The sequence below is a fragment of the Lynx rufus genome, unplaced genomic scaffold (assembly GCF_022079265.1).
Source record: "Lynx rufus isolate CCGP_SWC_20201006 ecotype Redwood Valley unplaced genomic scaffold, mLynRuf1.p SCAF_3, whole genome shotgun sequence".
NCBI lineage: Eukaryota > Metazoa > Chordata > Mammalia > Carnivora > Felidae > Lynx > Lynx rufus.
The window spans coordinates 187527918-187554453 of record NW_025814845.1 but is presented as its reverse complement, the minus strand read 5'-3'; the positions used below and the strand labels follow the sequence as shown (position 1 = coordinate 187554453).

General features: G+C 45.8%; 1 protein-coding gene across 1 annotated transcript in view; it reads right to left on the bottom strand.

The window, feature by feature from the left end:
- ENPP6 (ectonucleotide pyrophosphatase/phosphodiesterase 6) overlaps nucleotides 1–16663 on the bottom strand; it is a 117118-nt gene extending 100455 nt beyond the window's left edge. The window contains exon 1 of the mRNA XM_047090434.1: nucleotides 16414–16663. Within this exon, the coding sequence (XP_046946390.1) occupies nucleotides 16414–16654 (241 nt within the window). The 5' untranslated portion in view covers nucleotides 16655–16663. The remainder of the gene's footprint in view (nucleotides 1–16413) is intronic.
- Between the last annotated feature and the right edge of the window lie 9873 nt (nucleotides 16664–26536).

Sequence of the window (26536 nt, the reverse complement as noted above, 5' to 3'; positions counted from 1 at the left end):
CAATGAGAACAGAAAATGATGTACTGCTTGGTGGCAGAACTCCATGGAGACCACCGACATCCAAGAGACACAACAGGGGAGGCTGGAGTCAAGGCACAAGGTTTTCTAGCTCAAAGCAGCAGAGCCTGGTCTCTGGAGCCACATGGATTGACATGTGGGCATGTGGTGGGAACCAGGGTAGACCAATGACAAGAGCTGCTGTCCCAATGCCTTAGGACCACATATGGCCCAGGACCATGGCCCATAACCCTAGACGAGGAAGAAAAGTCATCTCACAACCCACCACCCAGTAGTGACTGAGACTGAAAATCCACTGAGCTCATTGGGACGGGAGTCAGAGTCAGAATTAGTTTTTTCTTTTAATTGTGGTTAAATACACATAATATAAAGTTCACCATTTTAATCATTTTTAAATGTATATAGTTCAGCATTAAGTACATTCACTTTTGTGCAACCATCCCCACCATCCACCTCCAGAACTTTTTCTCATCCCAAACCAAAACTCTTTCCCATTAAACACTAACTTCCCATCCTTCCCAGCCCCTTGCAACCACCATTCTACTTCCTGCCTCGTGAATTTGACTACCCTAGGGCACCTCATGTAAGTGGAATCACATCCCATTTGTCCTTTTGTTTATGGCTTACTTGACTTAGTATGTTTTCAGATTCACCCAGAGATTTAGATTTTTTTTTAAAGAAAATAAAGAAACGCACTATTTCTTGTACATTCATGATTGTGAACTTGGATGCACCTTATACACAGATGAATTCATTGTTACCATAAGACTAGCTTGAATTCTTGTCTGATACTGAGACTTTTTTTCTCTCTGGTCCTCCACATGCAACCAGTCTTGCCCATTCTCTCTCCACAGAGCCTCTCAAATCCTCAAACCCAGGTTCCTTCCGGCACTGCGGACCTTACTCCCAGGCCCCCTCATTCTCACCCCAGACCTGGATGGCCTCCCCCAGACTCATACTGCTCAGTAATGTCAGAGTAATCATCCCAAAGCCCAGTCCTGCTCTCCACATGCTCCCCCTCATTTCCACGTCTGTCCCTTGACTTGTGTGATAATGTCCATCTTCAAGGCCCTTCCTCCAGGTTTCAACCTGTCCAAAACCTTCAGGCTTTACCTAAATATCAGCACCTCAGCGAGTCTTTCCTCTTCACTACACACTTTCAGAAATGGCCTCTGTATCCCCTGTGCCTGTTCTATTCTGTCCTGTGATTATACTTATTTCAACATATACTTGGTTGCTCCAGTTAATTGCACGCTCATCCAAGACAGAGGCTATGTCCCAGCCATCTTTAGAACAGCAGCTTACTACGGTGCCTGGCTGACTCGGTTAGTTCAGTGTCCAACTTCGGCCAGGTCATGATCTCATAGTTCATGAGTTTGAGCCCTGCGTCGGGCTCTGTGCTGACAACTCAGAGCCTGGAGCCTGCTTCACATTCTGTGTCTCCCTCTCTCTCTGCCCCTCCCCCACTTGTGCACACGTGCTCTCTCTCTCTCTCTCTCTCTCTCTCTCTCAAAAATGAATAAACATTTAAAACAAAAATTTTTAAAGAAATTTAGAACATTGGCTTATTTAAAATCGTAAATGTTCGATACATTCTTGCATAGATTATATTCATATAAAGCTGTTGCAGTTAGCAAATTCTGTGGTTCAGACAGTAAGTGGTAGAGGAGTAGCATATGAATGAAAATAAGTTCTCAAAGCATCATTCAGCTCTGAATGGTTACTATCTCTGGGTCAAGGCCTTTAAGAAGGGAGACATCTTGGGGCACTTGGGTGGTTCAGTCAGTTAAGTATTTGGCTTCGGCTCAGGGCATGACCTCGCCGTTCATGAGTTCGAGCCCCACATCAAGCTCTCTGCTGTCAGTATGGAGACTGCTTCGGATCCTCTGTCCCTCTCTCTCTCTGCCCCTCCCCTGCTCATTCATTCTCTCTCTCTCTCTCTCTCTCTCTCTCTCTCTCTCTCTCTCTCAAAATAAATAAATAAATAAATAACTTAAAAAATTAAAAAAATAATAAAAATAATAAAAAAGAAGAGAGACATCTTTTGGCTCGGGAGAGAGAAAGATGAGAAGGAAGCTGGCACGTGGGCTGGAGCAGAGGCCTGGGGGTTCCAGGGAGGATGAAAGAGCCCTTCCAGAAGTAATAAGCAGTATAAGCAAAGGGAAGGACTAGCAGTTCCCAGGGAGGCCTCCAATAAAAACAGGGAGGTGACAAGGGAGAGGTGAAGAGATCATTCTCCAGAATTCCATTCCAACAGGGGTTTCACAACTGGCCAACAGGCCCCTGACCATCCCCTGTGTTTGAAGGGTAGGAACTAGTCCGATGTCCACTGAGGGAAACCCCGGAGGTGAATTTTCAAGACACCCACACAGCTGGCGACTCATTGCAAAAGAACAAACAGGCAGTTGGGATTGGGTAAATAGAGTCATTTTTGTTTTTATCTGATTATTTTAGCTTGTAGCTAGATGTTGCAATACATGCTGATGCAGTCTAAGTGATTTCTTTGGAACGTGATTCTCTTATCTGTTCCATGAGAACTTGGTGAGATTATTTAAGGAGCTTAAAGAATAGGAGCCAGACTTCCATGATCATCCGTGGCACCGGGAAGTAGGGAGGATGGTGGGGAGGAGTCAGAACACCACCACCTCCCATCTTCCAGGCGGTTCCACCTCCTCCTTGATCAGATCCTTGATGAAATCTACACAGATTCGAATCTTCTCTGAATCTCCTTCCATTTCCGCTGATACCTCCTGGGAGATGTGAACAAGGAGGGAAGAGAAGGGAAAGTCCCCCAGGCAGGGAAGCCCCGTGGTGAGTGAGTGGCAGGCCCAGAGCAAAGCTGGGAATGCAGGCAGGGACGTCAACCGGACTGACAGCTGGCAGGAAGGGGTGCAAAGGACGCCTGGGCTTCTGTCCCTGTGAATTTGAGGGAGGCCGGCCTCGGACACCTGTGCTTGGTGAGGTTCTTCTTCTAGCTGGGTCTGAAGCTTAGGCCTCAGTCTCCTGTTCTGCGCAGTGAGGCGATAAATGCACTAGCATTTCTACGGCTGCTTCTGCTTTTTACATTTTGTAATGCTGAATGCCTCTGGAGGAAATTTTGGATTGGGATACAGTGGGTTTTGTTACATATTCCCCAGCTCATTCCACATAGTTTTCATGCTATATTTTACACTGACAAATGCATGCTAAAATGGACTGTGAATGTACAGGGAGGGGTGTCCTGGTCTGGGACGAGGCCAGCTGGCCAAGCTGCAGGGGAGGGGGCTAGACTGGGAGTAACGGGAATGCGGAATCAGATGCACCCACAGAGCCCAGTGAAAAGGCGCCCCAGGTGCTGGGGAGTGCGGGACGACAGGCTGACAGTGGCAGTGGTGTTGCTCTGGGCCCCGGGGAGGAGAAGCACATCCAGTGTGAAGGCAAAGGAGGGAATGGAGAAGCCTATGGAGAGCGGCCAGAAGGAGTCCAGAATCCAGCGAGATCAAGGCAGGACTAGGAATGTGCCGGTGGTTTGTTAGACGACAGTGGAACCTTAGTATGTGAGGTTCAGCAACGAAACTCTAGGGTCTACCGAAAAGATAGATAACATAAGGCTTCTGCAGTGGGGTCAGACAGAAGTCCAGGTACCGGCTGAACCAGCGAGGTCCAACAAACATGAATCGGGTGTCTCTTCTGAGCAAGCACTGCACCCAGAGGCAGGGACTGCCCACACTCCACCGCCCTCAAGCAAGTGCAGACCAACGGCAGGGTGGACTGCTGTGTGGACTGGCTTTGTCTACACGGGCAGCTCGAGGGACCCACCTGGGGAATGGAAAGACTTCAGACACAGGTGGGGCCTGACAGACTGCCCTCAGTCCTGGTTCTCAGAGATGCATGGCAGTTCCCATGCAGCAACAGTGTTCAAAGAAGGATGACGACAGTGGCCTTGACTATGGGTCCCCTGAGCCCCGGCTGGTGGTTGTAAGCCTGCAATACAGACTGGGAAAACCAGACCAAACCACAAAACACTGCTTTATGCCCACTAGGCTGCAAGACATCTTTTTAAAAACTCTCTTAATGTGAATACGTTTCTCTAAATCACAAGGGCAGTGCAATGGGCCAAATGCTAGTCTCCCTGAGAAATTCCTACACTGCAGTCTGATTTCCAATGTGATGTCATTAGGAGGCTGGGACTTTGGGAGGTGATTTAGGTCATGAGGACAGAGCCCTCATGAATGGGATTAGAGCCCTTATTAAAAAGACTCCAGCTAACTCTCTCACCTTCTTTCTTTCTGCCATGTGAGGGTACAATGAGAAAATGGTCATTTGCAACCCAAAGAGTACCTTCTCCAGAATCAGACCAGGCTGTCATGCTGATCATAGACTTCCAGCCCCCACAACGGCATGAAATAAATTTCTATTGCTTGTAAGCTACCCAACCTATGGTTCTTTACTATAGCAGCCTGGAGTCAAACAGGGAGCTTAGTGTTAAATTAAAATGTCTGATTACTCAACCAGAGATGAGAAAGCTCCACTGGATATGGATATATTTTTAATTTAATATTTTTAATAGAGAAATCATATTGTTCAAAAAGGCAACAAGACATCTCTCTCCCATCTTTGTCTCTCTCTCACCTATCTCTACTAGGGAACCATGGTTCTACTTTCTTATGTGTCTTTAAAGACCTGTTTTTCCCCTAACTGGCAAAAGTCCTTGGCTGGGCCCTAATGACAGTGAATGGTGCTGTCTCCCATCAGAGGCTTCTTGTTGTCTCCTGCCTCCTGGTGGAGCCTGGCTGGATAGAGGGTGGGAGAGAGGTTGCCTTTACACCTTGGAGTGCCTGTGACCAGAGACTGGGAGGACATGTGTGAAGAGTTTTTTAAAAAAAAACCTGACCCCTTGGGGGCACATAGGTGGCTCAGTTGGTTAAGCGTCCAACTTTGGCTCAGGTGGTGACCTTACACTTTGTGAGTTTGAGCCCCGCATCAGAGCCTCACTACAGAGCCTGCTTAGAATTCTCTCTCTCTCTCTCTCTCTCTCCCCCGCCCCCCAAAATAAATAAATAAACTTTAAAAATAAAATAACTGATCACTCACACACAGTACATGGCCTGGCCTCTGGTAACATCTCAGGGTGAGTGACTTAGGGGCCTTTTTCAGGAGTGTAGACCCTGGTGACCTCTCTGAAGTACCCTCTTGGCCTGACGTGGCCTAGCCTCACATCTTCCCTCTTTGGTGGACTCTTGGTGGGTTGTTTTGCAGGCCACGGGTATACCCTAGAGAGGGCCCACCCCCATTACAAATGAGAACATACCAAAGTCTAGAAATGGAATTCGCATGGCCAATGAGGGTGGACCAGACATGCTAGCCCTTGAGTAGGTTCCCATTACCTTTACCCCCTACAGGGGCAGGGGCTGGAGGGCATGGGAAGCACGTTCTAGGCTGGGCCTATGGTCTGCTACTGAATGACTAGAAGCCCAATATCTGAGGTTTTCTCCCAAACACCCACGGTTTAAGGTTTTTGCCCTCAACCATTAAGGCAGAATGTTTTCCCAAGCCCACCTGAGAAAGCCAATCCTTATAGAGACATATAATTTTTCAGGGAAGACTAGACATGCTGCAGAGCCAGTGGGCTAACATATTAGACTCGTGTGCGGAATACGGAAGAAGAGCCAAGGCCGAGGGACCCCTCAGGCAAACTCCGTGGGTGGCTTACCCACTACACCCATAGATGTGGGGACCTCCGTCTGCTGCCTCCCACCTCCATCAGGCCAGGGTCCTTGTCAGGGGCCATCAGCAGCTCAAGGGGTGGATGAACGGCAGACTACTTTCCTCAAATGTGAAAAGAGGTCAAAGTGGACTCACTGTGACCATAACAGGGGAAGAATGCGGAATGCCATCGAGACCCCCGTCAGGTCACCCTTTCCCTCCACTCTACCGTGGCCCCTGAGAATCTCCTCTGAGCCTCATGACTATTGCCAGCACCTAGAACACAGCACTTAGAACATTCCCAGCACATACTCAGTGCTCACTAAGTGCCCAGCTGACCCCAGGGCTCCTCTCTCCCCAGGTCTGTCGTCTTAAAGCTGTGGGAACTCAGGACTAGGAAGGTGATACGACTTATCCAGCATCCCGGCGGGCCATGGCACACTCAGGAGAAGAAATGTGCCACCCTGACTCCCTTCTGAGCTCTGTCTGGTCTCCCAGTGCTCTCCATCCAACCTGCTTCACATCAGGCATTTTCGCTGGGCAACGTGGGAGGAATACACAAGGCTGCTCGTACCCAGTGACTGGGCAGGGAACCTGGTCTCCTGGCATAGCCACAACCCATTCATGGCCCACAGCACCCAGGTTGGGACACCTTGCTGCAGACACTTACATGCAGTCTCACGGTGACGCCACTCCTCTCCCTGCTGTACAGCTGGCAGCCACAGAAGCTCTCGCCCTTAAAGCCAGGCCCCCCCGGGGCAGTGACTTCATCAAGACTAAAATATCTGCGGTATCCCCGACCAAAAGTCTGTTTGTGATCTCAGCCCGAGCAGCCCTTTGTCCAGAAGAGCCCTGGGCCACATGGTCCCGTGACCTGTCTGCCAGACCCTTTTTTCCTGCTGTGGAAATGGCTGAAGGTAGGAGTCGGTTATGATCAAGCACAATATCCAACAAGAGCCAAGTGCTACGCACGGGATCCAGAGCCCCAGACTTGCCCCAGGTCCTCGCCTGGGACATGGTGGACACAACGGCCCTATTCATGGAAGGGGACTCTGAAACTTGAGTATGTTTAAAGTGTCTTTGAAATAAATGTTAACGTGCTGACTCAGGCTCCCTCCGAAATAATTTCAGATGTCCTCTAACCCATTTTCAGCATATCATTCATGATGAAGCAGGTATTGAGAGCAGCATGGTTCAGCCAAACTCCCAGAAGCCTTGGCAGGAGGCATACGGTCCTATCAATCAACACTGGGGTCGGGGGAGGGGAGGGGGAGGCCAGCCATGGTTTGAAGACCGCAGTGGCTCAGTGTGGGTGGACCTTCTGGAAAAGGGTTTGCTGTTATTATAATCAAAAGCTTTCACCACATTTTTAAGCTTTACCCACTACCCTAACCATTCCCTTCTTTCAGGGGGTGACGTTCCAGCAGCTGAATGCCATATAACAAGAACTCCCTCTCATCACCATGGAAGCCAAGAGAAACATACTTTTTGAAAAGTGGCACTTTGGTGCAGAGAGCTCTGCTGATGGGAGCTTAAATAATGACGTGCCAGGAGAGATTATTTTTATGAATTCCTGGAACACACTTTTTTCTGTGAGCATGAGCCGAATAGCCCTCTGCATGCTTCTGTTGCCCTCCGCTTTACCTAGCCAGCCTGCGTCTTCAGGCAGCGTAATCAGGACACATTATACAGACTGTAGGTTGTTTTTAAGTTAATTTATTTCTTTTGAGAGGGAGGGGGACACAGAGAGAGGGAGAGAGAGAATTGCAAGCAGGCTCTGCGCTGTCAGCACAGAGCCCAACATGGGGCTCAATCCCACAAACAGTGAGATCACGACCTGAGCTGAAATCACGAGTCAGACCTCAACCGACTGAGCCGCCCAAGCACCCTCATACCATAGCTTTAAGTTGAAACGTGGGAAGATGTGGTTAAGTGTCCCCGGGAAGTGAGTGATGAGATGTAGACAAAGCTCATGCAGCTGGGAAGACAGATTTAACTGTGCATCTGTCAGAGATATCCTCCCCAGGCTGGGGGAAGGCAGAGAGATAAGAAGTCCATTTACTGTGGGTCCACTGGGATCCACAGGAGCAATTTCTCCCTTTTACCCCCATGGTTATTCTTCATGTTTCTGGAACTCTCCTTTAAGACACTTTCTCTGATCCCCTGAAGGGCCAACTCCCAGTGAATATCCGACGCCAATGTGAAATCTATTCTGGTGAAAATTTACTTCCCCAAATAGACAGCCCTCCAAACTCTCCCCGGGGTCTGCACACAGGAGCCCCCGACTCCGAATACCTCCTGCCTGTGGAGGTGATTCAGGCCCCCTTCCTTTTAGTTCCTCCATGCCTTCTCATCGCCCAGCCAGCAAGCCTTGCCACCAGGAATGCTCTTCGAATTCAACTCCTCACCTAACAGCCCATCACGAGGAAGAGATGCTCAAACATTTGAGGTGGACAAGGAAGAAAGGAGGCGCTTACTGGTTCTTCCAATCATTTTCCATCAACTGCATGTGTTTGGTTTTTTTTTTTTAACAAATCATCTCTGTCTAGTCCTTCCACCCACAACCAAGTGGTGAATGGGTTCAGCCCCTCTTCACCTGCCTGGTTGTGCTTCTCTGATTTGCTTGTGCCTATGGCCCTCACGTCCCACAGTCTTCATAGATGTCTTCTTTTCTTCCTTCAGATCTGGCTCAAAATTCACCTCCTACTAAAAATCTTTCCACTCATCTCTCAATGTTTAGTTCTAGATCCACCTTCTCCCTGGAAATGTTCAAGTCCATTGTAACTGCCAATAATACTTCCCTCCCCTGAGTTGCAGACACTTATTTCTATGCCCTTCCTTTTCAGTAAGACCCACAAGCTTCTTATAAAATGCAACTAGTATCCATTCAGTGTGTGGAATACACTGCATCAGTGTTCGAGATAATTCCCGCCCCCACTCTCAGAGGATTATGCACCCTTGACCTACTGGCAATATAATTTGCTTTGGCCAACGGGATGAGGGATGTGACATGTGCCACCTTGAGCAGAGGTCTTAAGCACCACCACGTCATTCTGCCATTTTCCCTTAGCCACACGAACAGCACATCTCATCTAGAAGTTGCTTTTTCTGTCTGAGTCTCAAAATGAAGAGGAAAGTGGGGCAGAGTTAATCCTTAAACTCCATGTTCATGAGTGAGAGATAAACCTTAGTTGTAAGCCTCTGATACAGCTTGTTACTACAGCATAATTTAGCTTAATCTTAGTTCTAAAGTGTGTAATAGGTACAGTTTTTGTAACGGTGGCTTTACACTAGGTGTCTCCTTCTGTCCTCCAACAAGCCTACCGGCTTAGTTTTACTTTCACCACTCTACCGATAGATAATATTAAAACACAGAAGAACCTGTTCCAATTCTGAAAGTTAAAATGGGACAGACTAGAGGAAACTAGGTCTTCTGCAGCAAACTGACAGCTCTTTCCACTACATGATGCATTTACGGGTTGAACTGTGTTCCGCCAAAACATCCTATCCCTTGGTACCTGTGAGTGTGACCTTATCTGGAAACAGATGTACTCAAGTTAAGATGAGGTCCTGAGGATGGGCCCCCATCCAATATAACCAGTGTCCTTGGAAGAAGAGAAGAGGCACACGTAGAGGCACACAGGGAGAGCAGCATGGGACGACTGAAGCAGAGACTGGAGTGACACATCAATGCATCTGCAAGCCAGGGAGCACCAAGGATTGCTAGAAACACCAGAAGCTCAGAGAAAAGCACAGAAGAGATTGTCCCCTAGAGCCCTTAGGGAGAGCGCAGGCTCGCCAACACCTTCATTTCAGATTACCAGCCTCCGGGGGTTGTGAAAGAATAAACTGTTGCTCTAAGCCACCCTGTTTGTTGTAACCCATACAGCAGCCCTTGGACAGCAGCACACCATGGCCACCTCGATTTGGGGGCAGAACCCACTGGAAACTCTCTGCATGTGGGGGATAGAAAAAGTCTGTCTAGGGATAACTTCATTCTTCTGTCAGCAGCCTGGTGTCACCATCCCGTCTGTATTTATTTCCAAGAGCTGTCATCACACAGCACCACAGGCTAGGTAGCTTAGACAACGGAAATTTATTTTTCACAATTCTGGAGGCCAGAAATCTGAAATCAAGGCATTGTCAGAGTTGGTCTCTCCTAAAGGCTTCTCTCTTCTGCTTTTTTTTTTTTTTAAGTTTATTCATTTATTTTGAGGAGGGCAGGGGCGGGGGGAGAAGAGGGAGCGCACAAGCTAGGGCGGGGCAGAGAGAAGAACAGACAGAATCCCAAGCAGGCTCCGCGTCATTAGTGCAGAGCCCAATGCAGGGCTCGAACCCACAAACTGTGAGATCACGATCCGAGCCGAGATCAGGAGTCGGACGCTTAACCGACTGAGCCATGCAGGCGCCCCTCTCCTTGTCTTCTAGATGGCCGTCTTCTCCCTGTGTCTTCACATAGCCTTCCCTCTGTGCCTGCCTGTGTCCTGATCTCTTCTTGCAAGGACATCAGTCATACTGGTTAGGGCCCACCCGAATGACCGCATTTTAACTTAATTACTTTTTTAAAGACACTCATCTCCAAATGAGGCATTGGGGGTAAGGATTTCAACACACACATTTGTGGAATTCAGCCCACAGTGCTATCTCCTGTTTTCAGATATCTAAGGAGACTCATGATGCCTGTGTTCACAGCCTGGCTCCTTAAGCAATCTGGGATGGGGGGCTCAGAACATAAGGGTCTGACCCGTCCCAGGGTCTGACAGCCAGGACCACACAACATTTGGCCTTCCCTGTGCTCTTACAGATGTTCTAGTGGTTCTGAACCGTTTGCCTTGTTCAGGCTTCACTGTTGCCTCTGCTTTCTTGGCTTCAGCAATCTTGGCGAGAATTAGGTTCTCTCTTGGGCTTTGCTGATGGCTAGTGTTCTGGTTAAATCTCCTCTCAACACCCCAGGCCTTGGATTCCCTACTTCGGCACAGCCCCCTCCTCATGGCTGACTCTCCTTTCAACCCTCTTGCTGCCCCAACCTTACAGTCAAAATTCAAAACAGAATGGATAGACATATTTTGAGATACCTAAGACTATTAGAAACAAATAGTAATCAGTTCACCTAAATGGCTGTTAATTACTTTCCTAAAGCAAAGCATAATTTCAGTATTTTCTCCTCCTTATTGGTTTAAGAGTATCTGGAACCAAAAGAATAATCAACAAGTTCCCTGAAACTCTGAATGTTTTAATCATTTTTTAAATAATTTTTAAATGTTTATTTTTGAGAGAGAAAAAGAGCACGGGAGGGGGAGGGGCAGAGAGAGAGGAAGACACAGAATCCAAAGCAGGCTCCAGGTTCTGAGCTGTCAGCACAGACACCAGGCAGAGCTCGAACTGATGAACCGTGAGATCGTGACCTGAGCCGAGGTCTGATGCTTAACCAACTGAGCCACCCAGGTGCCCCTTAATCATTATTATAATGCTGCTTCACAATAATAAATTTTATTTGAAGAAGACAGGATAAATAAACCATGGTGCAGAGATGGAAAATTAAGGAGAGAATGACAGCACCATGTGGGCTCTTCAGTTAGAGGGCAAGAAAGGCAGATCCACTACAGTGACTTCAGGAAAGAAATCTGAAAAAAACCAGTGGAGCAAACCTCGGGTCTTTCTGGTTAAAAGTATTCCAGCCAGAAGAAATGGCAAGTTGAAGTGTCCTGAGGTGGCCATGTACCCAGAACAGGTGAAGAAGAGAGTCAGAAACGAGGCCGGAAAGGGTCGGGGTGGCCACATGGGTTCTCAGAGAACTTCAGATTTTACTTAGTGTGGAAGCAGAGTCTCCTGGAGAGTCTGAATGGAGAAGAGACACGATCGGACACATGCCGTAGAAGGACCACTCTGGTCGTCTGTGGAGACAGGCAGAAGGGTCAAGGGTCAATCCTCAGGCTTTGATTTCTGGTCCAGCTAAGCACTGTTAGAATACCATACCTGGACTATGCTCCCTTGACCCTTGACCCTTGACCATGAGGAGGCCCTTGGTGAAAACAATAGTGGGATTGGGTTTTGAGCAGGAGAGAACGAGAGAAGTCGAGGGCATACCAGACATCATGCATTCCAGGAGCATCTCAGTCTGGGGAAGCTAACATGCTGGGGTGACTGTCCCTGAGCAGATGCCGATCTTCAGAGAAGGGGAGGAGAGGGAGCGCTGGAGGCCGTGTCCACGCTGCTTATGCTGTGGGTGTGCAGGGGTCTGCAGGCAGCCCAACAAGTAAAACCTGAATTCTCCAGAAGACTGAGGAGGTGGGCTTTTCTCAAAACATGATTTCTCAAGTACTTTCTGCGTTGATTTCCGTTGGTCCAAATGACGGCCGGTTTTAATTTAAATCAGCTATTTTCACAAAGGCAGGGAAAAGCACGCTTTAACCTGCCATCTCCTCCTCCAGAATGTTGGATCCTTGATATCTGGGGAGAATTTGCTTCTGTGTAATTTCTAGGAGTGCAATAGGAAATACGTTGGCACAAATATCAATGCTAATGGTTAACATCCTTGGTTTGGCTTTGATCCCAGTAGAAGATCAATAAAGCACATTTATTCAGGCTCTTATTGCCTCCTGGACTGCTCTTGAGGAGACTTCAGTCCCTGGGTCCCAGGTCCTATGCACAACTTCCTGGGAACTCCACGACTGGGGTCAGGGCCCTGCTAATTGCTGTGTGAGAATCTGGTCCCTGACGCCTGTTCTCTAATCTCAGTCCCGCTACTGACAATCTTTGGTGTCTGGAGTGAAGTGCCCAACCTCCCTGTACTTTATTTACTAGTTTTTAAATGCTGAACTGATAATAACAGATTGCAGAGCAAATTAATTTCAGCATATGTTTGTCTCTTGGTAGATTATGTTCAGTGAAGATTAAATTCTAGACCAGTTTCCCTGCTACTCAGAGCATTTCTGGACTACTTTCCCCAAGTGCTTAATCAGGAGTGTTCAAGAATTACAAACAAATGTTGCCATTGGCCTTGACAAAATGATGCTAAGTTATGCTGCCTTAAGACTACCCAGCATTTTCTCTTACCCATGGTCTGGATTGACCAAATCACTGCTTTTCTTCCATGGATTTTATGTTAAACTTCACTTCAATGTGGATTTACCTCACAGAGAAGAGCTTTCCAAAAAGATCCACAGTAAGAGAGATTAAAACAGAAAGCAGAATAGTTACACTGTGGTTGCGTCTCAACCAAGATTAAGTTGATTCAGACACAGCTCTTTGGAAAGAGAGCTTACGCATAAAGTAAGATATAATGATATGTGTGCCGTGCTTGTGGCTGTTTATTCCAGCTCAGAGCCCATCTCTTTCAAAATGCTTCACATCCTACTCCAACTGAAAGAAAATTTTCCTCCCTCCTGGTCTTCTGTTGCATAGTCGGAAAAGCACCCACTGGTCCTTTGTGTGTATTCGTTTGCTAGGGCTGCATAACAAAATATCACAGACTGGGTAGCCAAACAACAGTTCTAGAGGCTGGAAATCCAAGATCAAGGTGTCAGCAGGTTTGGTTTCTGGTGAGGCCTCTCTCCTTGGCTTGCGGATGGCAGCCTTCTCATTATGTCCTCACATGGCCTTTTCTCTGTGTACATTTATTCCTGGTGTCTCTTCCTCTTTTCAGAGGGCATCAGTCAGATGGGATAGGGCCCCACTCTAACAGCCTCATTTCGACTTAATCGCCTCTTCAAAGACCGTATCTTTACATACTTTACATTCTGAGCTACCAGGGATTGGACTTCAACACAGAAATTTTGGAGGGAAACAGTTAAGCCCTTTGCATGCATTTTAGAATATTAGTAGGTACCTGATGTGTCTCTCCTCAACCTGACTGCAGGCTCCCTGGATGAAAGGCCCTGTTTTAAGATTCTGTGTATCTCCTGCAATCAATGGCTTGATGGGTCTTCCTGATACTATCGAATGTTGTTCACATTTGCCCTGATGCAGATATATTTTGAAGGAGAAAAAAATCAGCCACGGCAGCTTCGTGTCAGTGACTGGGCTAGATGATTTCCCAGATTGCTTACAAATCCCGTGACTGTTCATGCCCCATCACCATCCGTGTGGCTTCACAAAAAATTCTCCTCTCTACAGAGTTTTAGTCATTTGCTTAATTTCTTACAGTTAGACCTCCCAAGAGGTGCCAGTCTTAACTTTGGCTAATTCCCTATGCATGTCTGCATCTGGCAGTCCCTGAGATCCTGACCTGACTCGGACCTGGAAGCCGAGGAAACAGGCTCAGGGCAGTGCAGTGGGTTGCCTGAAGTTGCCCCAAGAGGACTCCAACCAACTTTTTCCAGCTCCAAGGCCAATACCCTAATATTCCTCATTATGCAAAAATAAGAACACCAAGGGCTTTATGTCTTATGGGCAGTAATTTATGTAATGAAGTGAGATCATAGTCTCTCTTATGAATGCTGATGAACCTTATAACAGCGTATCTTTTAGTACCAAAAGGATCCAGCATACTTCTTTTGTTGATTCATAAAATGCTCAAATGCTCAAACCGTATGTTTAAGTACAACTCCCAATGGATATATCCTTCCTTAAATGAAAACAGAGGAATTTTTCAACATCAGGTGGGACAATAAGCATGATATTGGGAGGAGTAATCTAAATGTAGCCACGAGTCGCTTCCAGGGCGGTGGAGATGATACCAGCTTCATGGCCTGGCACCTCCCAGAGGTGCCTTCTCTAAGCCATCACGTTCACCCGATAGGTACAAGACAAATCAAACCCAGAGACATGTGCACGTGAACATGAGCCTTGCTAGACACGTTCTGTATACAATATCACTTCTATAAAAGTGGGAAAGCCAGTGTAAGCATCGGGTAGGCTTTCAAATGAAGTAATGCATTCAACATCTAAAACTTTGTAAGCGTAATGTGTATGGAGCCCTTGTGGCTTCCTCGGGGGAGACTGAAGGTGAGAATTTTGCCAAACGCCAATGGGCACTGCCCATCCCACCACGGGAAGGGCTCTTTTGTCATGACTGGACAAGTGGAAACACCCCGAGCTTGAAAAGAAGGTTCGCCTCCGCGTGACCGAGGCCCCGCAACCATTATTCCCCATGCCAATATCAGGACTGTGGGTCTGACAAACAAAAGGCCATGTCCTTGGCTTGGTTTCTCTGGGGAGGCTGTAACGGTCCCCTTTTACTCCCTGGAGGCTGGCTTTCTCAAATGGATTTTGTTCATTTTCCACTCAGATTGAGAAAACTGCACGTGGCAGTTTATGAATTGGGCCTCCCAGCAAGCCTCTGAAGGACAACGGGAGTGGGGGTGGCCTGCACGCGGGAGCCTCCCTGCACAGAACTGAGGTCGGGCTGTGGCACACAATAACATCTATGTGTGACCCAGCAGCCTGCAGACCTACTCCCTGCGAGGGGAGACACATGCCAAGCAAGGACGAGAGGACTTTTGTTCATCCTTTTTATCTTACACTTGCTGGTTGTTTGTGGCGGGGGCGGGGCGGGGGGGGATTAAAAATAAGCAAATAAATTCCTTGCTTGTGTGTCATCTGGATTTTTTTTTCTCCCCATGCTTTCATTTCTAACTCTCCAAAGTATCTTCCCACCTTAATTTTATGGCATTTTTATACACACATGCATCCAGGACCCGCGCATGAAGTCAGAGATATCAGTTTGTCTTCCAGACTCCTTTGGGTTTGCCGCTGCATGGAGATCCATAGTGAGATACAAGAGTTCTCATCCCCTTCCCATGAACATGATTTATAGAGTTCTCCCTGTGCTCAGAGCATATAGCTAAATCCTGCATAAGCAGCAATCACAGTGCATTCTTAACAGCCTCCCTGGACAGTTTGCTAAATTCTTTCTGAGAGCCTCTCGCTGGCCCTTACAAAGATTAGCGAAAAAAACAAACTGGAGGCTGGGAATCCAACTGTGTGAACAGAAAGTATGTTCCACTGCACTCATAGAGGATCAAGTTTGTGGAATCACACTGGGCGTTCTGGCTGTCCCAGATGAAGACCAGTTAGGCAAAAATCAGCTTTCCCAAACCCAAGCGCACTCTGGGTTGACTAGGGTTGTTTTCTTTTGTTTTGTTTTAACACATACTAAAAGTTAAAGGTGGGAATCTCAACTAAGTAACATTTTTTTTCTTCCCCACGTCATTTTACCTGGTCCAAGAAGACAAAAGAGGAGCCAGCGGCATTGCTAAGTAATACTTCAATGTACAACCTAAAAATTCTCTCCCAGTAATCCTGGAACCCCACGTATAGTTTTCATAGTCTAGCACAATGACAAACAAGCTAAAATACCTCCAGGATGACAGATGACTGCAGAGCAAAGGGACAGAAGGAATTTGGTACAAACACACAAGGACCTGTTGACTTTTTAGCCTGAACTTAGAAAGTACGGAGTTAACCAGAATTTTTGTTTGTAAAACAAACAACTACTTTTAAAATCCTCTACTCATGTGGTTCTCTGTTCTCCACATGGAGAGTCCAAAACAGGTCCTTGGGATAACTTTTGGAGAACCACACTACTGTGGAAACAAAAAAAAAAAGTCTCAGCCAAGAACTTTGGTGTCCCAAAAGACCAGGGAAACCTGAACATTTAAATAAGACATTAATGCCAGGAGCTAACCGTTCCCTGTTGGACTCCAGCTCCTCGCCCCCCCCCCCACCCCACCCCGAGCTCCACCAGCCAGAAGAGGACACAGTACTCACCAGTCATCAGGGTGTAGTAATTGGGGTAAGAGAGACTGGGAAAGTCTGGGGTCAAGTAATCCACTTTCACTCCCCTGCTCACAATCTCTTTGAAACCGGGCAAGGACTCCAGGGCCTCATCACTGATGTAGTCTGAGCGAAAACCATCCAGCAGAAACACCAGGAGCTTCCGGCCAGCCGAGGCTGGCCGCACCAGGCTGAGCGCGAGGACCAGCAGGAGGGCCCCGAGCTTCGCTGCCATGCTGCCAGGAGCCTGCCCGCTCGGCTGGCACAGCCGTCCCCTTGCAAAGACTGAGGATGGAGAATCTGTAGCTATTCTCTCTTCTAGGGGCTGGACCTTGACTGCTGGCCTTCCTGAGCCAAGTTCACTTTCAGAATTTAAAGGTACAGCACCCCCTTTAAAAAACATCTATGCTCACCCTTTACTATAAAGACCAGAGACTAACTCCTTTGAGTCTCCAAACAACCCAGAATAAACACCGGGGAAGAGAAGGCAACATTATTATTTTGGGTGAGTGTTCCAGAAATACAAGCACCCACAGATAGGTAGAATTTTAGAAGATGACAGAAGTCAACACTAACTTTGCAGTTGGGCTAACCAAAGGGTGGAACCAAGGAGAAGAACAATCTTTTAATTTGCTGCTATCCCACGTCTCTGCCCCACTTAAACTCTCCTACTGCCCTTTTCGCTTACGATTTAGGAACACGAACCTCCTAATTCGGTATATAAACAAGAGATGATAAAATTAGGTGGGCATACTTGTGAACTTTTCAGCAGTGCCTCTGTCATGCAAGCATTTAGAAGCAAATTACCTGTCAATGTCTCAGCCACCTTTTTCCTATGCATCTATAAAAAAGTGCTTATTGTTGTATTCTTCAAGTTGTTGGTGTTCAAACCCATATGCAGGAGGAGGTGGCGCTCAGCAGAGCTGTGGAACTAGAGAAAAAGTTCCAGAGTTGAACAACAGGGGGTCGCTACTATCACATGGGTCCGAGGTAGCCCTGCCCCAAGACAGCAGCCATGAGATAGAGAGCAGGAGGACCAGAGTCCGCGATGGAGAAGCAGATATAACCACGTGGGCTTCATGACAAGGAGGATTGGGCAGAGGAGGGACTCGGAGGCTGGCCAGGAGGTCAGGGAAGGGCTGCAAGGCGCAGGTGGGCTAGGCCTCCATCCAGATTGCTGGGGTTCCCCAGGGTGGGTCTTTCACTCGGCAGAAAATTAAATGGAAAGGCTTATTAAATGTGCGTAGCCCATAGCAAGAGCTTAACAAATGCTAGCTGTTATTAGCATTACAACACTGCTCAGATTCTGTTGCAAGGCCCAGGGCAAAGCTTTACAGGGACCTACAGTAGACAGCCACCAGCCACCAGGATCTCAGATCTCGGTCAGTTCTAAAATGCCTCCCCCACCCCTACCCTCGGCCTGTGCCCTCTCTTCTCCTGTACTACTGCGTGTAGAGTCACGAGATCATTTCTAAACTGTGCAGCAAAAGAGGAAACACATCGGCCCAATTACCATTCCTGCTTCAGCTGACTTAGACAAGGTTCAGACTTCATTTTTCTAACAAAATCAGTGATTTTTACAATTAAAAAAAAATGAGAAAACCAGGGGAGATTTTTCTTAATGTTTGTTAGTTTGAAAACATAATGTTATTCTTATTTCTTTGAGCTGTGGGTTATTACTGTTATTCTAAACAGAACAAAGAAGGAGGGAAGGGAAGGGAAGGGAAGGGAAGGGAAGGGAAGGGAAGGGAAGGGAAGGGAAGGGAAATAAAGAGAGAAAGGAGATGGAGGAGGGAGGGAAGGTGGGAAGGCAGGAAAGACAGAAGGGGGGGTGGGAAGGAAGGAGAGAGAAAAGAAAGGGGAAAGGGACTGACGAGCTGGTGGTCTGTGCAGGCAGTGATGACACACATTAAAGAGACTTTCCTCCTGTCCCCTTGGACAGGGTCCAAGGTCCAAAGGTCCAAGGGTCCAAGGGTCCAAGGGTCCAAGGAGGCAGCAGACACAGTTAGATGCGCTGTCAGTTCCTGAGCAGTTCCAGGGTTGTGGACCGGGGGGGGGGGGGGGGGGGGGGGCGTGTAGTAGTGTCAGCCCATGTGATTTGCCTTGGGGTGGCCCCTGGGCTCACTTGGGGAAAGGTTAAGGACTCCAAATTGTCAAGATGAATATAAATGGGGCATCCACATTCCTGGGCCGCCACTGGGAGACACAACCCAAAATATGGCTCCCTGAGTGTTCACAGATCCCCAGAGGTTCCCAAGGCTCCACGGACAGTGCTGTGAGGTATCTGGGCGGGGACACTGCTGATGTGCCCTATATCGTTTTACGATGATCTTATTGCTTTACGATAATGTTTAGACAGTTTCTCTAAAGTTCTAGGTCAATAATTTATTGGAAATAAGCATCTTAAATAAACATACCCACATAGGAAGAAAGAAACAAACACATGGGATGGAATTCAAACTAAGGAAATCCCAGCATTGCCTACGGTAGGACTCCTCCTAGTCTTCTACGTTCTGGTCTGGAAAAGGTTGGAAATAAAAGGTAAAAGGCAATAGATGAGAAAGTGTGGTTAATATTAACTGCCCAAAGTCTTATGGTCCAAAGTCTTATGTGTCTGTTATCTGGATGAGATTACTGGAGGTGTCTATCAACACCTAATACTTAACAGAACTGCTTGGTACTTGTTTTTCAAAGATTGACAAGGCTGTATGGTCATCGTCCACAAGGGGTTTAACACAGACAATACAGAAAAATGAAAAATCTCCTCTAGAATTTAGAACCACCTTTGTGTTGAAAGCTTTGTGTAGTTGCTAGTGACATGCATGAGTTCTCAGGAGTATGCTGCCCAGATCTGTCAGTACTCTGGTGCCTCACCTCCATGGAGAGAGACAGGTGATATGGAAGAAAAGAGACCGAGGCTTTCAGAAAGAAGACATGATTCCGTGGCCTGGATTCTGGCATTAAGCAACTGTGTGATTCTGGGGGAGTTGGCCTTTCCATGCTTTAGTTTTCTCCTCTGAAAAGGGACAAAAACTTTAAGGTCCTTTCCAGCTAAGGATCTGAATAGACATTTTTCCAAAGAGGACAAACAGATGGCTGACAGGCACATTAAAAGATGCTCAATGAGGGGCGCCTGGGTGGCGCAGTCGGTTAAGTGTCCGACTTCAGCCAGGTCACGATCTCGCGGTCCCTGAGTTCGAGCCCCGCGTCAGGCTCTGGGCTGATGGCTCAGAGCCTGGAGCCTGTTTCCGATTCTGTGTCTCCCTCTCTCTCTGCCCCTCCCCCGTTCATGCTCTGCCTCTCTCTGTCCCAAATAAATAAATAAATAAATAAATAAATAAATAAATAAAAAAAGATGCTCAATGATCACTAATCATCAGGGGCATGCAAATCAAAACCACAGTGAGATATCACCTCACACCTGTTAGAATGGCTAGCATCGAAAAGATGAAAAATAACAAGTGTGGGTGAGGATGTGGGGGAGGAAATAAAATCACTGTCTCAAAGAGACAGCTGTACCCTCACGCTCACTGCAGTATTATTTACAATAGCCGAGATATGGAAGTGTCCATCGATGGATGAAAGGATAAAGAAGACATGGTATGTATACATATATACATATACAATAGAATATTATTCGGCCATGAGAAAGAAGGAAATCCTGCCATTTGCAACCATCCAACATGGATGGACCTTGAGGACATTATGCTAAGCAAAGTAAGTCAGACAGAGAAAGACAGACAACTGTACATTCTCACTTGTATGTGGAATCTAAAAAAAACCAAAATCATAGAAACAGTAGAATGATGGTTGCTGGGGGCTGGCGGGTGGGGGAAACGGTGAGATGTTGGTCTGAGGGTACAGATTTCCAGTTATGAGAAGAGATGAGTAAGTTCCAGGATCTAATGTACGAATACGGTGACTATAATTACTTGTATACTTGAAAGCTGTTGAGAATGTACATCTTCAGTGTTATCACCACACACACACACACAAGGGTAATTATGTAAGGTGATAGAGGTGTTAACTAACCTTATTGTGGTAATCATTTTGTAATATATATGTGTTTTGAATCAGAGAGAGAGAGACAGAGAGCATTTTGGAAAGTATGACAGTTAAAGGTGAAAAGGAGTCAAAGGTGGTATTAAAGAAAGTGCATACAACAATATTCTATTTGTTCCTACCAGAAAAGTAGTCTTTGTCCACTTTTTAAATGCAAAAGGTCTCCAGGAACATACTCCCTCTACAAAAGGCAGATAACTAAGCAAGAATACAAGTGGAATATCTAGAAACTATTAGTCTGAGTCCTCAGCTCATGCTTTGGCACAACCTGCTGTTTCAAGGTGAGGATCAGGGACCCTCTCTTTACTCCTGTTAGCAGTCACCAAGCGAGAACCACTCACTATCAGCCTTCGGACAGAGTCCCAGACTCATAGCTACTGTGGTGGACGCCTGGTCTCACTCTCTAGAGTACAGACAGGGTTGAACCCATCCCACCAAAATTCCAGTCAGTAAGACTGGGTTATTAATATGTAGCTTTTAAGGTTCCTCAACTGATTTTTGGTCAAAAGCCAGGCTTGGGAAACAATGCTGACAATGACAAGCAGCAGTGGGTGACCGTGAGCAAGGTCATGTCATTACCAGGTTTGCAGTCTAGAAAGCAGGCTCTGGAAGCCGTGTGCAGACAGTAACAGTGTGGGGGTAGAAGCAAGAATGACAATACCCACCCGCCTTGATATTAAGAACTCTAAACACATTAATTTGTTAAGACCTTTTGATAATTTTGTAAGGTAGGTATTTACACCTCTGAGATACAAAGGAAATCAAGGTTCAAAGAACCCTAATGTCAAATAGCCTGAAGCATCAGAATTGAAATTCAAGCCCAGGTGTCTTTTATAGTCTTGTATTTTGGACGGAAAAAAATTCAATTTTTGAAATTAGGAAGAAGAATCAAAGCCTTTGTGAAAGAAAAGAGAATAAATCCTGAGTATCTTTCATTTACCTTGATTAAACTGAGCAAATGAAATAGAAAATTACCACCATAATACTAAGGAAATAAATGTCACAGGCAACATCCACTGATGGAGGCTAAACTTAGTGGGAGAAAGTAAGGAAGTGTTCAAAAGAAGGAAAGGATGGGGCACGTCAAAGGGACACAGGAGCCAACCTGAAAGGGTTCCCAATGACCAAAGCCAGAACAATCTGAATCATAAACTAAGCAGTGCAATATTGGCATATTAACCCAAAGTATAAAATAAATGTATAAATCCATACCAGTATAAACAAACAAATAAATAGTATGTATAAATAAATAAATAAATAAATAAATAAATAAATAAATAAACAAGCGAACAAGAGAGAAATGACAAATGTTTGTTACAAAAGAATTCCGAATAATACACATTGATAACCTCAGTCCGGGGGTGGAACTTGATCAAAGTGAGGCCAGACCTAGAAACTCACTTCCAAAGAATAGAGTAGGAAAAGGGAAAAATAACTTTGCAGTGGAGAAATCTGCCAGAGAGGACATTACCCAAAGTGATGAAGGTTAACATTACCAGTGATATCGTGTGGACATCATGTACCCCTGTCGTAAGATCAGATAGATACTTTGCTCTGTGGTATTCTTTCCAAAAATCCAAAGCTCCAGTCTAATCAGAGGCAAAACACCAGACAAACCCAGATTACAGGATAATTGTCAAGTATTCCTTAACAATGTCAAGGTCATGACAAACGAGGGAGGACCAACACACTGTCACAAATTAGAGGTGGTTGAGGCAACATGACAACTAAATGCAACATGACATGGGGGTCTGGATGGGCTCCCGGAGCAGAAAGAGACATGAAGGGGAAATTGGAGCAACCAAATTAAGTTCTTTAGGTAATAGTGTTGTACCAATGTTAGTTCGCATAACTGTACTCTGGTTACACGCGATGCTAACTTGCCGGGAAGTTAGGTGAAGGCTTATGGGAACACTCTGCGTTACTTTTGTAACTTTTCGGTAAGCCTAAAACCTTTTCAAAATGAAAAATTAAAAAAATTAAGTTGAAACTAGGAACCTAGTCATCAATAACAGGAATCTCGGGAAGAGAAAAGTGTTTTTTGACAACACAAAACAACAGAGTAACAACTGCCCTTTGTTTAGAAGCTGGGAGGGAAGGTTACCTCAAATACACGCAGACTACTACCAGTCCGTCTACGCTGACTCTGCATCCTGGCGTGGTAACATGCCTAAGTGTCCTTACAGAAACAGGCAAAAAAGATTTTCCATAGCATCAAAAGATTTGTTTGACTGGTTTCAATAAGAGAAAGCTTGTAACCCTGCAACCAAAAAAGCGTGTAAGAGAGATCACTGTGCTGTTCGACTCTAGTGCGCGAACACTGGTGCTATATCCCTCCGAGCCCTGGAGACATGCTCACGTGTCTGTTTGTACGAGGATAAAGGTACACAGATATTTCTTGCAGCAGTATCAGTAATGGTAAAAAAAAAAAAAAAAAATCGGAAACCATCTAAATGTCCACTAACGAGGGTAGGAGCAAGTGATGTCAATATTCGTTAACAGGACATTCCACAGCTGTTCAAAGGAATGAACCACAGTGGTTCCCTACTGGAACCCATCTGCAGCTTTGCGTTCCGAGATGTGTTAGCTGTGGTCACCCGTGCTCAGGATGCAGATGGTCCTCCTTCTGACGGTGTCAGAAGGTCAGCGGTAGCCTGGCCTAACGCTGTGTCACAACACCCACATCACTCACCTTGCTTCATCCCACCATGCAGGCATCCTGCCATCCCCCAGCATCACGGGAAGGAGGATGATACAGGACAATAAGATATTTTGAGAAAGAGAGGGACCATATTCACATATGCTTTCATTCTAGCATATCAGTGTTCTACTTCGTTATTATTGTTGTTAATCTCTCACTGTACCTAACTTGTAAATTAAACTTCACCAGAGGTGTGTATGTATAGGATAGAACTTAGTACACACAGGGTTCAGAACTGTCTGTGGCTGGTTCTGGAATGTATCTCCTGCAGGTAAGGGGGGATGACTGGAGACTTAGACATCTAGTTGTTGGATAGAGCTCAACAACGTTGAATGGGAAAAACAGGCTGCAGGTGGATACCAACAGTATAAAATATTAATATTAAAACATGCAGCACAATATATAACAGCACCAATATCAGGGGATTTGAAAATACCAAAATCAGGACTGAAGTTTCCCCTGGAAAGAAGACAGAAGAATGAAATTGGAGAGAACGACGCTGGGGGTTCTGACTTGGGGCTGTGATGTTCTATTTATTCAAAAAATAAACCAAAAACAAACAAACAAACCCTGCGGTGTATATATTTGTGACAAAATGCTACAGTTTCACAAACCTGAAGGTTGGTACGTGGGTGTCATTTATATTATGCTCTTGGATTTTCTGTAGGCCAGAAACATAACTTTTTTCAAAAAAATCAGCAGGTCTTGGTGATTAATTGAACATGTGGGTGGTAAGGGAGAGGGAAGGGTCCTGGATGAATCCCAAGGTTCTGCCTTAGATGACAGAGTGGTACCATTTGTCAAGATCGGTACTGTAGAGGAATTGCCATCTTTAAGCAATCACCTCGTCACATAAATCAGAAAAAAAAAGAGAGAAGTTAACCTAATTCAAACCATGATCCAAGGTAACAAAGGAACTTTATCTTCAAAATAGAACTAGGGAAGTGATCTCAGCACACCCGTCAAGAATGAGCAATTCTGAGTCCTGGCTCAAATACTCTTGTACAAATGACCTAATGTTCTGTCTTTACGTCTTTGCTGGATAAATAGAAATCATCATGTATGCAGAGGGAAGTAAAATGAATCATTTAATAATTATGCAACAGTCGAATGTAAACACTCACTTAAAGCCGATTGAAACTGCTCAGTGTTGTTGTTGTTGTTGTTAAGAAAATTGGAAAAATGGTTAGTCACAGCAGTGAGTATGTTTGAGTTTACATTAACCATGTGGAATACGAAGGGACAATACAGTAGCATGTGACTGAAAATGCCTTGACAAAAAGTTGCCACATCTTCTTGGCTGTGGCCAGATGGGAAGAACTGCTTTGAAAAAAGGAATTAGGACCACGGAATTACAGGGCTATAAACTGGAAGGGACTGCAGAAATAATCCAACTGTAATTTCCTCATTTTGGAGAAGAAAGAGGTGAGTGTCGACTGGGTAATGGGACTTGGCCGACAGGAATGCAAAGCTAAATAAAGGCAGGGTTATCTCCCATATTAATGCTTTTTAGATTTCCACTTTATTTATTCTGTGTCTCCTTCCACTCCACTCCCTTTTATTGTTTATTTGTCTGTCATATATTTATTACCTGCTTTTACTGGGTCAGGTCCACAATCCCTTATTTGAAACTCTTGGGGCCAGCTGTGTTTTGAAATTGTGGTGTTCTTCTGATTTGAAAAGGTAACATGGTGCGTATAGAGTATGTTATATAAACACCTGCAGCATCTCCGGCATCACTCAATAACCAAGTCTGTTAACATTTCTATAGAAAATGTAGGGGCTCCTGGGTGGCTCAGTCAGTTGCTCGTCCAACTGTTGATTTCGACTCACGTCATGATCTCAGGGTCGTGGGATCGAGCCTCATGTGGGGCTCCTCGCTGAGCATGGAGCCTGCTTAAGATTCTCTTTATCTCTCTCTCTCTCTCTCCCCCTCTGCCCCTCCTTCTCACTCACGCTCTCTCCCCAGCCAAAAGAAGAAAAAGAGAAGGAAAAATGTATATACATTCATACGAAGGGGGATAAATAAATAAAAACCATAAGTAGCTTCACATTATATTAAGGTGAGTATATTCCACCAAGTTCAGGTAAGATCAGGATTTTCCCTGAGTAAGTCATCAAAATCTTTAAGTTTTCAGAACTTTGTGAACTCCAGAATTATGGATAGGGACATAAACTTGATGTTTTGGAGAAAACTCTAAGTGTTATTAGGTAAGGATACATACTCTGCTCTCAGTCTGTGGGGCTTGGCGAGGCCTTGTCAGTGTAGAGCATTGTTAGAAAGATAGAAAGGACAGGCCATCCCTATGTCCTAATAAAATGCTCAATGCCATGAGAAGCTATAGAAGGTAAAAGTGCCTAGAAACAAGCATGAGGGAGGAACGAGTTGCTAATTTGGAAAGCCACAAACATGTATGTGATTGTCAATAAAGATGTAATCACCAACTACCTTTGCTTACCTTTGCTCTGCAGGATATTAGTTTAAATCTCAGCAAAAGACTTTTGTCCTCTCTTGGACAGACCAAGCCCCTTCTAAGAATTCTCTTCTACATAGCCTTGACCAGTCCCTAGCCTCTACTGGAGGGCGGCCTTTATGTCAGCCATTTTTGTGTCAGTTGACTCTGTCCTGTGACCTAACCACAGCTTATTGGTCAAGGGTGGGCCCTTGACTCAATGGCAACTAATCTAACAGCTTGTGTAGGCCTCATAGGATACCATGAACATGGCCATAAGTTTCCTTCCTCTGGAAACTGCCACTTGGATTGGTGTCAGAGACATATGTAAGCTGAAGCCATGAAGGAGAAGAAGAAACCATAAATGAGCAGCAGAATCAAGGTGATAGAGAGGAGCAAATGAAGAGAGAGAAGCAGAAATAGATGTAGAAGATACTGTATATCCGTAAAAGAGAAACAGGATGTCTCCAGTCCTACTTCTGCCTTGGATCCTTGTCAGCTCCATTTCTAGTCCATGGTCTCCTTCCAACGAACCCCGTTCTCATAAGGGGATCGGAGTGGGACTCTGATCTTTGTACCAACAACCACCACTAAGGCTACTAGCTGCCAAGTCACACAAAGTACCTCTTTCCAGTCCAGGGTCTGACTAGTGGCGTCCAGAAAGAAGTCCAGTTTCCTTCCTGGAGAAATGTTCTTTCTTATTTAAATTCTAGTTAGTTAACATACAGCGCAGTATCGGTTTCAGGAGCAGAATTCGGTGATTCATCACTTACATACAACACCCAGTGCTCATCGTAACAAGTGCCCTCCTTAGTATTCATCACTCATTTCGTCCATCCCACACCCACCTCCCTCTATCAACCCTCAGTGTGTTCTCTATCATTAAGAGTCTCCCAGGGTG